The sequence below is a fragment of the Acomys russatus genome, chromosome 29, assembly GCF_903995435.1.
Source record: "Acomys russatus chromosome 29, mAcoRus1.1, whole genome shotgun sequence".
In the NCBI taxonomy this organism is placed as follows: domain Eukaryota; kingdom Metazoa; phylum Chordata; class Mammalia; order Rodentia; family Muridae; genus Acomys; species Acomys russatus.
Window position 1 is genome coordinate 12,561,514 of NC_067165.1, and position 15,921 is coordinate 12,577,434.

Below are 15,921 nucleotides of genomic sequence, written 5' to 3' on the forward strand. Positions count from 1 at the left end.
TTGCTACTATCTAGTGCACATGGCAAGCACTTTACCAAGTAAACCACCTCCATAGACCCTGGCAGTGAAACTTCTTTGTCAGAATGAAGAGGGAAAGTTGGTGGCTCTGAATAGGATTATATTCAATTTCTTGGCATTCTAGCTATGATTAGAGAGAATACTCCTTTTTGATCCTGTTATGTCCACAAGAAGTTTCTTCTGGGGCTGGAGAGATGGTTCAGAGGTTAAGAGCACTGACTGTTCTTCGAGAGGTCCTGAGTTCAAGTCCCAGCAAAACCATCTATAATGGGATCTGATGCCCTCCTCTTGTGTGCAGATGTATAATGTGGGCAGAGCAATGTATAAATAATAAATCTTAAAGAGTTTCAGTTTAGGGGGGTGGGGGTGGGAACAGAGGCAGGCGGATTGCTATGAGTTCAAGGCCAGCCTGGTCTACAAAGTGAGTCCAGGACAGGCATAGATGTTACACAGACAGACCCTATCTCGAAAAACAAAACAAGTTTCTTCTGGATTATTGTTAGGGCAAACAAGCAATCCTGTGCCATCATGGCCTTCGAACATTCTAGAATTCAAACTATATCTGTTTGAGCAGAAGTTTAAGATTCCTTAAACCTTTAGTAATAATAACAACACTTACTGTAGGCCAAGCAGTTCCAAAGTAGTTTACTAAGTACTAACTTGGCGTAGCTCTATGGGGTGGGTACCCCTAGAGTCCTCTAAATCTGAGGTTCTCAATATGTGGGTCTTGACCCCAGAAAGCATGTTGAGTGACCTTTTCACAGGTTTCCCTAAGACCATTGGAGAACTCAAAATCATGATTCATAACTAGTAAAATTAGTTATCCTAAAGTTGCAGTGAAAAATAATTTTGTGGTTGGGGATTGAGTCTGCCTTGGCATGCGATTTGTCTTGACCAATGTAAATTGAGTCTTGACTTGCTTTGAAGTACTATTATCAGGAAATAATACCCCAAATAAAATGTAGGTTTTCATTGGGTGGTAGTAAAAAATTCCCAGCACTCTGGAGGCAGAGACAGGTGGATCTCTGTTAATTTGAGGGCAGTCTGGTCTACAGAGTTACAGGACAGACCTACACAGAGAAACCCCATCTAAAAAAAAGTGCTTCTTCAAAACCCAATCCTACCTCAAATAAAACAAATCCATCCTAAGTGGCATCTTACAGGGGAAACGTATCAAGGGCCTGTAGATGCAGGTGGTGATACACTAGGGCTAAGCCAGCTTCGTGCTCCGCTGGAGTTGTGGGCCTTGGTAAGCACAGGAGGAGGGTGCTGTGACGCAGTGCTAGGCTGTTCTGAGGGCTGGGCTAAGCCCAGGAGGGCCAAGCGTTGGGCAGGTGGGGTGGAAAAGTAGGTCTTCTGTTCTTCTGAGTAACGTTCTTCAGGGGTCACAGCATCCCGGTAAGTCCAGTCACGCCAATGGAAATTGAAGCCTTCAAGCAGAGTGATGCGGCCAGCTCTTGTAGGCACACAGTCGGGGGGCTTTCTGGGTGGCAAATCTGGCACTTGGATTCCTGGCAGCAACATTACCCCTCGGATAGCAAACCAGCCCCCGAATCGGGGGTGTATGCACACACCTGCTATGTGCTGGGTAGAGGCAAAGAAGAGCGGGGTTACATAGGGCACTTTGACACGAGGTCCCACTGCCATTACTGCGAGGTTTTTCTCCCCATTTGTTTTTATGTGTATGAGTGTTTTCCCTTCATGCAAGCAGTACCTACTGAGGCCAGCAGGGGTCGTTAGGCTTGAAGCTGGAATTACATGGTTATGAGTGCTGGGAGTGACTGTAGGTCATACAAAAGCAACAAATGCCTCTACCTCTGTGCTCTCTCTCCAGCTCCTGTTTTTGTTAACTTCTCACTAAATGCACACTGATTACATGCAGGAGCCTCCATCTTTCATTAAGAAAAAAATATTGTGTGTATGTGAGTGTGCCGTGGGGGGTCAGAGGACAATTTCATGGAGTTGGTTCTCTTTTCAGAGATCAAACTCAGGTTGCTATGCTTGTGTGGTACACGGTGCCTTTACCTCACCTCACTGTCTCTTCTTGACCACTTATTCATAGGCTCAATCTAAGGAACGAGGGAGGGCTTACTTGAGCACTGACCTCAGGCAGCTTCCCAGTTTCTTCCCAGTTTCAATACTGGTCTCCTGACCACTACTCTGCTTTTGGATCTTCCTGAGACAGCCCTGTGACTTAAAAGTTTAAGAATAGACCAGGCCAGGCTTGGTGACACACACCACCCAGTACTCAGGAGACAGAAGCAGGCTATCTCTATGACCTCAGGGCCAGCCTAGCATACACAGTTTCAAAATGGCTATACACGTAGAGAGACCTTGTCTCAAAATCAAAACAACCAGGAAGTTGGTGAAGATGCTTTGCAGCCAACCTGCCAATCTCAGTCCATCCCCAAGGACCCACGTGGTGGACAGAAAGAACTGACTCCTGCAATTGTCCTCTGACCTCCTTAAATAACAACAAATGAAGTAAATATTTTTATTTTTGGTTTGTTTGTTTGTTTTTTGAGACAAGGTTTTTCTGTGTAGCCCTGGCTGTCCTAGAACTCACTTTGTAGACCAGGCTGGCCTCGAACTCAAAGATTTGCCTGCCTCTGCCTCCTGATTAAAGGCATGCACCACTATACCTGGCACTAGTAAATGTTTATTTATTTACTTACTCACTTTACATCCTGGTCATGTAAATTTTTATTCCCCCAAGACAGGGTGTCTCTTGGCTGTCCTGGACCCTGTAGACCAGGCTGGCCTCGAACTCACAGAGATCCACCTGCCTGCACTTTAGGGGCCTGCACTATTTTTTTCCCCTCAGTCCCCATTCATCCCTTCACATTTATTCTCTAACCTGGGTCCCCCATGGATCAGTATCCACGTCTTGTCGTCGGTAGTAGTAAGCAGCACCTGCCACATGGGCTGCTGTCTGGGCCAGAATCTTAGGACGCCGGTTGGGGTGTACCTCATAGTCAGCAATGACTTCCATGTGCAGTTCTGGAAACTTCTGTAACAGAATAAGGGGCTCTTGTTAGCATGATGGGAGTCATGACTTTGTAAGAAGAACTAAGTTGTGGATTAACATGCTCCTATTCTTGTAAGCCCATGGTTTTGTTTTTTTGTGATGGTTAGAATGGCCTTGAATTTGCTGTATGCAGCCAAAGGTAACCCTGAATTCCTGATCCTCCTGCCTCTATCTCCCTACTGCTGCGACTCATTAGAACCCTCTTTGAAGGGGAAACACAACTTTAACCTAAGAAGCTACTAAATGAAGGAATTCTTTCTTTCTTTTTTTTGGTTTTTCAAGACAGGGTCTCTCTGTGTAGCCTTGGCTGTCCTGGACTCACTTTGTAGACCAGGCTGGCCTCGAACTCACAGCAATCTGCCTGCCTCTAAATGAAGGAATTTAAGGTTCCTCTGCTCCCCCAGAAGGGCCTATGCTTAAAGGGAAATACACAAGACTTTGTTCAGAAGTCTCCGTTATCATAGGTTATAGAGTCTTGTGTGGCACAATTCTAGAGTGGGGAGACCTAGAATTTTTATGTACAGGTGTATGTGTGTATAAATACAGGCTAGGAAATACTGTTATGCCTTCAAAAGGTTCCAAAGACAACATAGAACATATAAGCCGAAGGCAAAGGCCAGTGAACAGTGACTAAACATGTTGGATTTACTCATTCCAGTTGGAGATTAAGACTATCCTGGTGGGCTGGAGCAATGGCTCAGAGGTTAAGAACACTGGCTGCTGAGTTCAATTCCCAGAAACCACATGGTGGCTCACAGCCATCTGTAATGAGATCTGGTGCCCTCTTCTGGTGTGCAGGCATACATACAGGAAAAACATTGTTTACATAATAAATCTTTTTAAAAAGGGAGAAGTTATAGAATATCACAGCTGCTAGCCTTAAGTCTAGATCCTGCACTGAGCTTGATCAGCAAGGAGGCAATGTAGGTTTGGGAGCTGAAGAACAGTTGAGCCTTACCTCTGTAACACTCCTCAGGTGGTAGGACACACACTGATCCACGGGGTCTCTCAGTGTTTGGAGGTGGCAGCTCTTCAGGAAGGGTTTGAGGGCTTTGTCAAACATAGCAGGTGTGCTGAGTACCAGGAAGGCCAGGGTAGGTCCTGGGTAGGGCAAGCGGAAGGCTGCAGGCAGGAGTTCATTGTACCACGCCACCTGGAACACAGAGAGAGTTCAGGCCTGGTTGGCAAGCAGCTTAACCAGGTCCATACTCAAGGCTTTGTATTTAAGGCAGGATATTTGATCCCATTATGAACCCTGAGATTGTGAATTGTAAAAAAACCTGTTTATTTTTCTGTTTATTGTGAACAGGTGATTACAATGTGGCTCAGCCCTAGCACATACTTTCTATACACAGGATTTAATAAATTTAACCCTAGGTCAAGAGGCAGAGCAAGTAACCAGCTAACAAGGATTTAACAGAAAAGAAGGACATTGAGAGAAGCATATTTAAGACAGCATGGAGAAGAAGGGCGAGTATAAAGGAATTTTAATTCAGAGCATGGTTTCTCTGGCAAGAGATTGCATCTAGAGACTGTCTAGGTCTGTGTGATCCAACTGGAATACAAACACGCCTTTAGTCCAAGAAACAGAGGCAAACAGATCTGAGTTCAAGGCCAGCCTGGTGTAGAGCAAGTTTTAGGTAAAGAAAAGCTTAGGTCCAGACATGGTGGTGCATGCCTTTAGTCCCAAACAATGAAGGTGAAGTTAGCTTGTAGAAAGTGATGCCTATTGAGTGGTGGAAAAAGTGACAAATCAGAGAAAGATTAGACAGAATAGGACACACCCAACTTTCATGACAAAAGAGAGGAAAGGGAAGCTAATTAAGGGGCAGAGCAGAGAGAGGAAACAGTTTTACCAGGAGATTTACAGAGAGAGGTTAAAGACTGAACATGCCAGAGAATGAGGATCCAGAAGATTAGAGCAGACTGCTGGAGTCTGAGGCCAAGCAGAGCAATTCAGGCACTGAGAGAGAAGCCAGACTGAGTAAGTCAGCTGGGAGAGGAGTTTGAACCAGCCCAGAGCTCAGAAAGAACAAGAAAGGGTGAGCTTGTTAAGCAGTAAGTCACAGAGACTGACTGAAAACATTCTAGGCCTAGGTTAGATTGTACGGAGGCTAGTAGCTTCCAGGATTAGGTCTAGGTTAGCAGACAGAGGCAATAAGCCTCTCAGACAACTGAAACAGGTGAATAAAAGTTCTTCTTTTTTTTTTTAAAAAAGACAGGGTTTCTCCGTAGAGCCCTGGCTGTCCTGGACTTGCTTTCTAGACTAGGCTGTCCTTGAACTCACAGAGATCTGCCTGCATCTGCCACTTGAGTGCTGAAAAGTTCCTTTTACAAGAGAACTTTTTAGCTTTTTTCTTTTTCTTCTGGCATGAGAGCTGAGGAGAAAGGCCTTTTCCCTTCTGAGATGTCGGTAGAGTAAGAAGGTCAGCTGGGTGCTTTCCCTGCCTCTCGGAGCTGGTAGGTTTTCACCTCAGCATTTGGCTCCTGAGTCTTTATTGGTAAAATTGAATGAATAGGATTTTGGGTTTGTTTTGTTTTGTTGGCTTTTTGAGACAGGGTTTCTCTGTGTGGCCTTGGCTGTCCTGGACTTGCTTTGTGGACCAGGCTGGCCTCGGACTCACAGTGATCCACCTGCCTGTCTCCCGAGGGGATTTTGTTTTTAATAACAGACTTTATACATTCATTTTGCACCCATCTCCATTTCATTTATTCAAAGAGTTTTCACTGATGCTATGTAATATATGCACATTAACCTTTTATAAGCAATCTGTCTGCAACTGACAGTGATCTAGACTATATAGACAGGAGTTTACAAACAAGCTGGAATAAATACGAAGTTACAGTTATGACTAGTTCTATGACAGGACCAGGTGAGTATCCTCTGACATTGAGAAAAAACTGTGGGGTAGGAGAGATGGCTCAATGGTTTAGAGCACTGCTGCTCTTCCCAGAGGTCCTGAATTCAATTACTGCCAACCACATGGTGGCTCATAACCATCTATCCTGGGATCTGATGCCCTCTTCTGGCTGGCATGCAGGTGTACATACATAAAATAAATGAATAAGTTTTTTTTTTTTTTTAATGAATAAATCTTTAAAAACAAAACTGCAAGTTGATGTGGGGGACAGAGAATATGCTATTTGTTCTTTTGAGACAGGGCCTCGCTATGTAGCTGGTGGAAATGCAGTTAGCCCACCACGCAGCTCTTGGGAGGTAGAGGCGGGCAGATCTCTGAGTTCAAGACCAGCTTGGTCTGCAGAGGGAGTTCCAGGACAGTCCAAGGCTACACACAGAGAAACCAAAACCAAACGAAGCAGACAAACAAACAAACAAACCCCTATGGCTCCAACTTGGTGATAATGAGGAGATATTTAACACTTAAAAGAATAAAGTAACCTGATAGTTTAGAAAGATCTTGGTTGCAATACAGAGAATGCATTAGAGCCCAGAGGCAGCAAGGAGATTATAGTAATCCTAATGAAAGCAGTGTTTGGGCAGATAGGATGGGCTGGTGGACTAAAGAAACTTTGGAAGATTCAGGAGATATTCGTCGTGGCTGTTGGATATGGGACTGGAAAGCGGAGTAGCAGGACCTTATGATGCAGGCAGGGCTACAGCTAACTTGGTCCAGTACAGCAGTTCCCACTACTCAGGCTCGACACGCTTAGTCACACAGCTTTCAGAGTATTACTCCATATGTAGACAAGGCTGGTGTTGAAGCCTCTGCCTCCTGGGTGCTGGAGTCAAAGGCTTTTGCCACTATGCCTAGCCCTCACGTAGGCACTTCCGATCTTTCCCATACCTGCCATCCATCGCTGGCTCCGAGCTCTAACTCTAGGAGGTACATAATCCTTCCTCCTGTCAGTCCATCTCTTTCATATACCGTTCTCTGTTTGGGGGCTGGTGTTTTGAGAGTAAACTCAGAGCCTTGCAAATGCTAAGCCAGCAATCTATCAATAGAGTTGTAGCTCTCTGTTTTGTTCTTTTTCCTCACTACTAAGGATTGAAACGAAGGCTTCAAGCGTGGTGGTCAAGATCTTTTGTCACTGAGCTACATCCTCTAGCAGTTCAATTTTTTTCCTCCTGCAAGTGCTTTCAAACTAGGTCTAATTTACAGTGTCTTCTCCCAAGTTTTGCCGTGGACAGGTCAATGGAATGGGTGGGAAATAAGAAGAGCCTTAGGCTAGGCTAAAGGACTCAGGCTGATTTTAGTTTAGGTTTGAGTCTTAAAAATATCTTGTTCACTCAGCGCTGGGAGAGGAAAGGGTGGAATAGGGCGGGGCCGGGTTGGGTGGAGAGGAACAAAGGTTACAGAGACTTCGGTACCAGGCGAGCGTGAGGAATTTCTATGCTCAGTCCTGTATGGATGGCAAGCAACGCCATGAATTAGCCTTCTGTTGGCTGACAGAACAAACTAGCCAATTGTGTCTTGTTCAACATCAGGAATAAACTTCTTTCTTCATCTGACCTAGTACACAGCCATGCCAACCTTCCAAACTTTGACCTCTCTTTATTCCTTTGGAACCATCTGGTAATCCCGGCCCAACTGAGCGATACATTTTCTGTAACTGATGGAGAGGACACGATAGGGAGTCGAGGATCGTATCCCATTCATTTTTTTGACATTACAAAAGAGGTAAAGGGGCAAACGTGCGACTGTTTCTCCGCCTTTTTAATAAGCCCCGTTCCACACAACGACTTGGGAGACCCGGTCGTTAGATGGCTGCGGCAGGGGCTTGGGAAGGGTAAGAAAGGGCTCAACCGGCCTCACGTTTTTGGCACCGCGGCCAATCATACAGCTCACCCTAGGACCTCAGGGAAGACAAACCAACCTGGAAGGGGTAAACTTCGAAGCCAAAAGGACACAAGGTGTCCTCAATCTTCTGCTTCAGCGCTGCGACATGCGGCTCCATAGCGCACGCTGAACGCTGAGCTTGCTGGGAAATGGAGTCTCATAGCTACCCTGAGCCTGTACGCTTCAAGCCGGACTGGACTACATTTCCCAAGAGATAAAGGACCAATAACGGATTCAATTGACTCTGCGGCATGCATCTTGGTACTTGTAGTTCATTCGGTCCTTGAAGCCCAAACAAAAAAGAGTCTGGAAGACTCCATATCCCGACAAGCTCCACGGGGTGGGTGTGTGTGCGTGTGTAAACGCACAAGGAACGTATTTCCAGGTGAACGTATTTCCGCCCTCTACAGCCTGCTGTCTCCCCAACAAGTGGACTCAGTTTCCCGGGTGGCGCTGCGGCACCCGCTCTTAAATTTCATTCTCCGCCTACCAGATTTGAACTTGTGGGCGGCAGTGGTCGCCGACTCAGTCTTGAGGTCACGGTGGTGCTAGCGACCTTGATTTCGGGAGGTCGCAGCCGAGATATGGCTCATTCTACCCTCACTTGATACCTGTGTATTAGAATATCTTTTTTTTACCACTTTCCCAAGAGCCCCGTCCCCTAGTTCTAGAGTTGCAGTACCGCTGTGGTACTGTACCAGTAGCCTTAGTATCCCATCCCACTTCCCTCTTTTCCATCTAACGCTGTGGTGTACCCTGGGCTGTCCCGCGGGTATCTCGGTCGGGTGAGCAGGAAAAGTCAGGGACGCAGTTCCCAGTGTTCCAGGATGAGTAGGAGCCCCAGCTGGTCTGATCAGCTTTATGCGGTTCTCAGTTCAACTGATGAAAATATGGCCCGGATTAAGGTGAGGCACAGGAGGAACCTCTCGTCCTGACCTTCTCCCCCACCCTAGGCTAGGGCGCTGGGAACTCACTGGCCTGTGGAACTATTTTCTTTCGTAGCAGAGTTTATATCCCCTTCGAGTTTCCTCAACAGGTAAGTACTGTCCTTTCTCCCAGCCTTTTCTCTTTCCAAGGCTTTCTTCCACTGCTTGCCTGTATCATCTACAGTTCTCTACAAATTCCAGCGACTTCCCTTCTGGAACTCTGATTTCCTACATAGACTTCCCTATTCCCTCAATAGGGAACCTGGCTGACACCTGGATTTCCCCTCATCACTTGCCTCCTCAGCCAGGGACCCAAGCTCAACAGCCTTGGGCTCTAAAGACTCCGGTTGTTGGAGAGAGACTGAGCTGCACTGAAGGCCACAGCTCATCTCTCTGGGATGAAGTCACTAAACTCCAATCCCAGCTCCAGGCTCAGGCTCAGGTGAGGTGTTAGGTGTTTGTCTGTGGTGGCGATGTGACATTGTAATATTAGGAGTTGGGAAAGTGACTTAGAAAGTCGTCTCTGGGCTTTCTCTGCTTGGGTAGGTGACTGAGGCCCTGAGGCATGCTGTGCAGAGCCTGTTGAAGGATCGGGAGCAGCAGACGTTCAAGATCAGTGCTCTAGAAGGTACTGGGGCAATTCCATTACTCACGTATAGTACACAGTTTTTAAATGGAAGCTAGCGTTGTGTGCATGCTGAGCCGCTGATCTACGTACAACTTTGGTTGTAGGGCTTAGTCGTGAGGCCTTTAGTGGGTGCACTCTCTCTCTCCAACCTCATACAACATAATGTATGTGCCCATAGTTTTACTACGTAGCTGTGTTGTTTGTGTACTTGTTTTGATTTGCAAGTAGAGCCCGGGCTTACGTGTGATGTTCTAGAGCAGTTGACCTTCACCTTTCCCACTACAGCATCACTAAAATTGCTGCAGGAGGCCCCTAAAGGGAGAGCCGTCCTGGACCAACGCCTGGAAGGGCTGAGGAAGGAGCTGCAGGGCCTTCGGAGTCAGGTGCGAGAGCTAATCCAAACCCAAATGAAAACAAGACCAGGAAAGTTCACTACAACCCGTGGCTTTCAGCAAGAGCTGCAGACCGAGTAAGTGATGGGTAAAACTTCATCCTTTTGTTTATTTATTTAAGATGTACTTTCCTGGGGCTGGAGAAATGGCTCAGAGGTTAAGAGCACTGGCTGCTCTTCCAAAGGTCCTGAGTTCAATTCCCAGCAACCAAATGGCGGCTCACAACCATCTATAATGAGATCTGGTGTCCCCTTCTGGCTCTGGCTTGCAGGCAGAACATTGTATACATAATACATAAATGAAAAAAAAAAGTTTTTTAAAAGATATACTTTCTGGTGGCACACACTTTTAACTCTAGTGCTCAGGAGGCAGAGGATGGCAGATCTCAGAGTTTGGGACTAGTTTGCTCTACATACTGGGTTGTAGGCCAACCAGGGCTATATAGTGAGACCTTGTCTCAGGAAAAAAAAAAGGACAAGAAATATTTATTTTAAGTGTATGAATGTTTTACCTGTATGCATGTATGTACACCACATGCATGCCTGTTGAATCCCCTGGAGTTGGAGTTAGAGATGGCTTTGAGCCACTATTTGGATGCTGGAAATCAAGATTCTCTTTAAAAACAGCAAACCCAGAGTATCACTGAGCTGTAGTATCCAGCCATTCTGGGTTTGTTGTTTGATTCTAGAATGACACTGCTGTCACTCATGTAGGCACCAACTCTTGTGGGAAGAGTCAGAGATTCTTCGGGAGGAACTAAAGTTGCTTCGAGACCAGCTAAGTAAGTAAAAGATTGAGAGTATTCCCTTGTCCCTGTTTTTTGAATTATTTTCTTGTCTGGCATATGATGATGATGATGATGATGTTTTGTTTTTTTTTAGACAAGGTTTCTCTGTGGAGCCTTGGCTGTCCTGGACTCGCTTTGTAGACCAGGCTGGCCTCGAACTCACAGTGATCCACCTGAGAGCTAGGATTAAAGGCATGTGCCACCACAAAAGAAAAGAAGAAAAAAGTTGTGCACCACTACTGCCCTGCTATCCTTACCATTTATTTATTTATTTTTTATTTTTTGAGACAGGATTTCTCTGTGTAGCCTTGGCTGTCCTGGACTCACTTTGTAGACCAGGCTGGCCTAGAACTCACAGAGATCGCCTGCCTCTTCCTCACAAGTGCTGGAATTAAAGGCGTGTGCCACCACACCGGTCCCCCATGTGCTCTTAGCCTGTGAACCATCTCTCTAGGCACCCCCCTTTTTTTTTTTCTAATTTAAAATTTATTTGAGACAGGGTCTCTACATAGCTCTGGCTGTCCTAGAACTCATTATGTGGACCAGGCTAGTCTTAAACTCACAGAGACCCACTGCCTCTGCCTCCCCAGTGTTGGGATAAAGGCATATGGCACCACCCATGGCCAGGCAGATTATTATTGATATTATTATTGTTACTATTACTTGTGTATTTTGTGATTTGTACATTGTGTGATGGTAGGTGTCAAACTTACTAAGCATGTGCTCTACCACCAAGCCACACCCCTCACCTTTGGCAAAATAAATTTTTTTGCTCGTTGTCTCTCTCATGGTGTGAATTTAGCTCTTCCCGTCAGCTTGGAATCTTTCTAGCAGCTGGACCAGAACATGCTTGTCTAAGTTTCTACCACCAACATGGCCACCATGCAGGAAAGGAGAAGGAATGAAGTTAAAGACTGTTCCCCTCATATTCTGACTCATTTTCAGGCCAACATCAGGAGTTGCTGCTGGAACAGATGGCAGAGGGGCGCCAGGTTCAGGCCCGCAGCTGGAAGGTAGGGCAGGGGTAGGTTAGTCTCCACATGTTTCTTTACCGAGTCCCCATCCTTCCTGTCTGCCCTGCTCTACTGAGAGGCCTGAGTATCTTCTCCCACCCCATCCCTAGCTCTGTCTTCTTCCCTGTGCTGGTTGTACAGCTCTCCGCAGCAGTTTTTCCCAGCCTCTCTGCTGTAACCATGAGCCACTGTCCTTGCCCACATGAAGGGTCTCGTGTGGAGGAGGGAGTTGTGGGAGGAAGGTTCCCTTGGAAAGGGAGAGATTCAGTCCACCCTCCTCTGCACCACGGTCTGGAAGACACTGGAACACCTACAGAGTGACCAGAAGGGCCAGGTTCATCATACCTTGGAGGTTACGAGGACAGAGGCCCATGATGCCCAGAAGGAGGAGCCCTACCTCCTCAGGTCAGAAGATGTGTGTGCTGTGGCAGTAGCGGGGGTTTGTGTCATAGAGGCCGAGCAAAGTTCAGCTATCCTAAATTTGGCCAGGATTGGTTGGGTGGTCTGTCTGAGTATCTGGGTTTTTATTCCTAAGAACAGCATTGGGCATTTTAGCCTAGACTGTTCTTGATCCTCCTGACCCACCTCCCAAATGTAGGTGTTACAGGTATACGTCACCAGACTCAGTTGCTTTGTTTTTTTGGTTTTGGTTTTTCGAGACAGGGTTTCTCTGTGTAGCCTTGGCCATCCTGGACTCACTTTGTAGACCAGGCTGGCCTCGAACTCACAGCGATCTGCCTGCCTCTGCCTCCCGAGTGCTGGGATTAAAGGCGTGTGCCACCACGCCCGGCTCCAGACTCAGTTGCTTTATATTTATTTTTTATTGAGATGTGTTCGACTAGGTAGCCCAGATTGGCCTCAACCTCACCACCCTGCTGTCTTTGCTTCTTGAGTACTGATGAGCAGGTGTGTGCTATTATGCCTACCTGAATTACCATTTTTTTCGTTTTATTTATTTAGTCTGCATAAATGTGGGCATGCAAGTAGCATGAAGTGCATGCAGAGGTCAGAGGACCAGGAAGCAGTTCTCGCTTACATTATGGCACGTTCACCAGCTGAGCCGTCTTGCTGGTGGCCCCAGTGTTAGGTGTTGTTCATCTGATTCAGAGTTGTGATATATCTTTATATGTCTGAATGATAAATGGGGTGGCGGTGTGGGTGGAGGAGGACTCTGGAATCCCGACCTCAGAAAGGAAGACAGTTTTATGCTGAAAGACTGTCCTAGACCCATCACCATCTCTGCCTCTGGTTGTTCTTTCTAGGACCTCTGCTCATGCCCAGCAATCTAAGCTGCCTCTGGCCACCATCTTCGCCATGTCGCTTTCTACAGCTAGCTCTGAAGTCAGTCTTCCAGACTGTGACCGTAGCTGGGAACTTTTAAAGAAACTGGATAGGGGTAAGGACAGTTCTGGGGAGCCTGAATCTCAGTGATGCCTGAGCCTGAATCTCAGTAGTGCCTGAGCCTGAATCTCAGTGGTGCCTGAGCCTGAATCTCAATTAAGCCTGAGCCTGAATCTCAGTGATGCCTGAGCCTGAATCTCACTGATGCCTGAGCCTCAATCTCACTGATGCCTGAGCCTCAATCTCACTGATGCCTGAGCCTCAATCTCACTGATGCCTGAATGCAGCTGTCTGGTTGTTTGGCGTTGTCTTTTCTGTGTGAATTCTTCTACCCATTTGTGATATATCTGGGGGAGTTAAGTTACTTAATTATTTGATATTTGTTTGTGAAAGGCAAAAGATTTAAATATTTAACAGCCAGGTTTTCCTTTGTAGGTCAGGCTTGCTATGTAGCTCAGATTGGTCTTGAATTCAAAATCTTCCTGCTTTAAGTTCCTGAGTGCTACGATGACGGACATGTGCCGTGATTAGGGACACGTGCCACCACACGTTTATTAAACCACTTGGTTGCAGTTGGGGACAGGCACAGGCAGACAGTCGGAAACCATCATAAAGTGGGCGCACTCAACCCGGTCCTGTGTGTCCTTTCCAGGGAGGTCCAGGGCCTTGTTTGTGCACACCAGTCTTGTTAATGGTTGGTTTTCATTTTCTTTTGTCCTAGAACTCCAGAACAACTTCCTTTCTAACCTGGAACCCAGCGGCCCTCAGTCCCATGTTCCAAGTCTTGGGCAGCAGGAGGACCTGTTCCTTCAGGGTCCCAACATCTTCCAGAGTGACCTGTAAGGACTTGTAAGAGAAATAAGAAAGATGATGCTTCTGTCCGCAGCAGCCTTCTCATCCCCTGGTATGTGTCCTCTTTACTGAGGCATCTCTCTGTCTAGCCATTCTTACTCCCCAGCTAACTCAGAATAAAGTGGCTTAACTCTGCCTGATGTGTTTTCTTCACCTTCATGGGATGGGCTCAGCCATACATTTCCTTCTTCTTCTTTTTTTTAAATTTATTATAATTTATTCACATTACATCCCACCCAATTGTTAACCCCGCCTCTTACTTCCCATTCATTTCCTTCTTATTACTTAACTGTTTCCTGTGCCTCTGCCTCTGATATATATTCACAGGGCGCACCTTTGACTATGAGCTCAAGAGATCTTGGAAGAAATGATTACTCTGGCTCTGATGTGTGGGATGAGTTAGCATGTCGGGCTGAGATTGATTGCAGAGAAGAGTGTGATATTCCGGGGGGCACTAGAGCTCGTCGTCACACTGCTTACTGAGGCTTACTCCAGCTCCTCCATGCCACTCAACCTCCACAGCTCCGTCTGTATGTTTACAGTCAGCCCCTCGGGTTCTCTGAAATTAAGTCGTCTCCTGTTGCAGGATATTTAATCCCATTGTAAACCCCAAGATTGTGAACTGTATAAACCTGTTTCTTGCCAGGTGTAGTGGCACAGCCTTTAGTCCTAGCAATTGGGAGGCAGAGGAAGGTAGATCTCTGTGAGTTCAAGGCCAGCCTGGTCTACAAAGTGAGGCCAGGATAGCCAAGGCTACACAGAGAAACCTTGTCTCAGGGAAAAAAAAAAAAGTTCCACGAGGAAATAGACTTTATGTATATGAGTGTTCTATCTGTATGTACACCTGCATGTCAGAAGAGGGCATCAGATCACAGTATAGGTGGTTGCTGGGAATTGAACTCAGGACCTCTGGAAAAGTAGGCAGTGCTCATTTTTTTCCCTAGTTAAATAATAAATGTTTTTATTTCTTTGATAACTGTAAAATGTGAACATTCTACGATTTAACCAGTCTTTACTTCCACGTAATGTCTTCATTGGCCTCAGTTCCCTTTGAAATAGCATGCTTTCTTCATTGGCCTCAGGTCCCTTTGAAATAGCTCTTGTTGTAGTCCCCCCCCCCCCCCGCCCCCCGCCTTGTTGTTCACACACACACCTGACAAGGTTTCCCTGTGTAGCCTTGGCCATCCTGGACTCACTCTGTAGACCCGGCTGGCCCCAAACTCACAGCGATCCACCTGCCTCTGCCTCCCGAGTCTGGAATTAAAGGCGTGCACCACCATGCCTGGCTCTCTTTTTGAATTTTTTGAGGCAGGATTTTATGTCACAGATTGGCTTTGAGTGAGGGTGACTGCCTTCCTCACTTTCCTAAGGCTCTTGACAAAATGCCATGACCAAGGCCACTGGGAGTCAGGAGCCCATCACTGTCATGGTGAGGTACATGTCACCAGCTGGCAGGCTGGTACAGCACTGGAGCAGAAGCTGAGACCACAGTCCATTCAGAAACAGGAAGCAGAGTGGTACACAGGGAAGGGCAGATCCTTTGAAACCTAATGACCAACCCAATGACAGCTCCACAAGGCCATCCCCTCCTATTCCTCCTGAAAGAGCACCAATAATCGGAGGCCAAGTATTCATCATATTAGCCTATGGGGGCCTTTGTCATTCAAACTACCACAGTGACCTTAGACTTCCTGTTCCTCCTGCTAAAACCTCCTAAATTGTAGGATTATAGGTGTGTGCTGCTATACCCAACTAGTTTGCTAGCTTGTTTTGGTTGCTGTTTTCACAACCCCCAGCTTTCTTTTCCTTGTAGTAGTAGGAGGGATTGTCAAACCCAAGGCCTCATAAATGCCAAGCAAGTGTTATACTATCATTTCTGGTCCACTTCTATTTTTTTTTCTCTTGAGACAGGGTTTCTCTGTGTAGCCTTGGCTATCCTGGACTCACTTTGTAGGCCAGGCTGGCCTCGATCGAACTCAGAGATCTGCCTGCCTCTGCCTGGCTTAGTGCTGGGATTGGAGTTTTGTTAGGTAGTGAAGGGCACCTTGCTTTTTTTTTTTTTTTCCTGGACTTTATGTTCTAGAGGGTTCAAGATTTCCTAAGAATCGGCAGCATTTCATGGACCTCATGAGCCCTC

The 15,921-nt window shown here is 46.5% G+C and overlaps 2 protein-coding genes across 2 annotated transcripts; one reads left to right on the plus strand and one right to left on the minus strand.

Moving 5' to 3' along the window:
* Positions 1 to 781: 781 nt before the first annotated feature.
* Positions 782 to 8,028, minus strand: Mmachc (metabolism of cobalamin associated C). The gene is made up of 4 exons (XM_051171723.1): positions 7,883 to 8,028; positions 4,005 to 4,199; positions 2,876 to 3,028; positions 782 to 1,602 (listed from the first exon to the last, which is right to left on the minus strand). The coding sequence occupies exons 1-4, from the start codon at positions 7,961 to 7,963 to the stop codon at positions 1,192 to 1,194; spliced, it is 840 nt and encodes a 279-aa protein (XP_051027680.1). The 5' UTR covers positions 7,964 to 8,028; the 3' UTR covers positions 782 to 1,191.
* Positions 8,029 to 8,612: 584 nt separating this feature from the next.
* Ccdc163 (CCDC163 homolog) lies at positions 8,613 to 13,935 on the plus strand. Its single transcript, XM_051171221.1, has 10 exons — positions 8,613 to 8,750; positions 8,848 to 8,881; positions 9,029 to 9,213; positions 9,318 to 9,399; positions 9,685 to 9,868; positions 10,505 to 10,572; positions 11,524 to 11,591; positions 11,890 to 11,996; positions 12,854 to 12,987; positions 13,654 to 13,935. Exons 1-10 carry the CDS (start codon positions 8,673 to 8,675, stop codon positions 13,773 to 13,775), a joined length of 1,062 nt encoding a protein of 353 aa, XP_051027178.1. The 5' UTR covers positions 8,613 to 8,672; the 3' UTR covers positions 13,776 to 13,935.
* Positions 13,936 to 15,921: the final 1,986 nt, after the last annotated feature.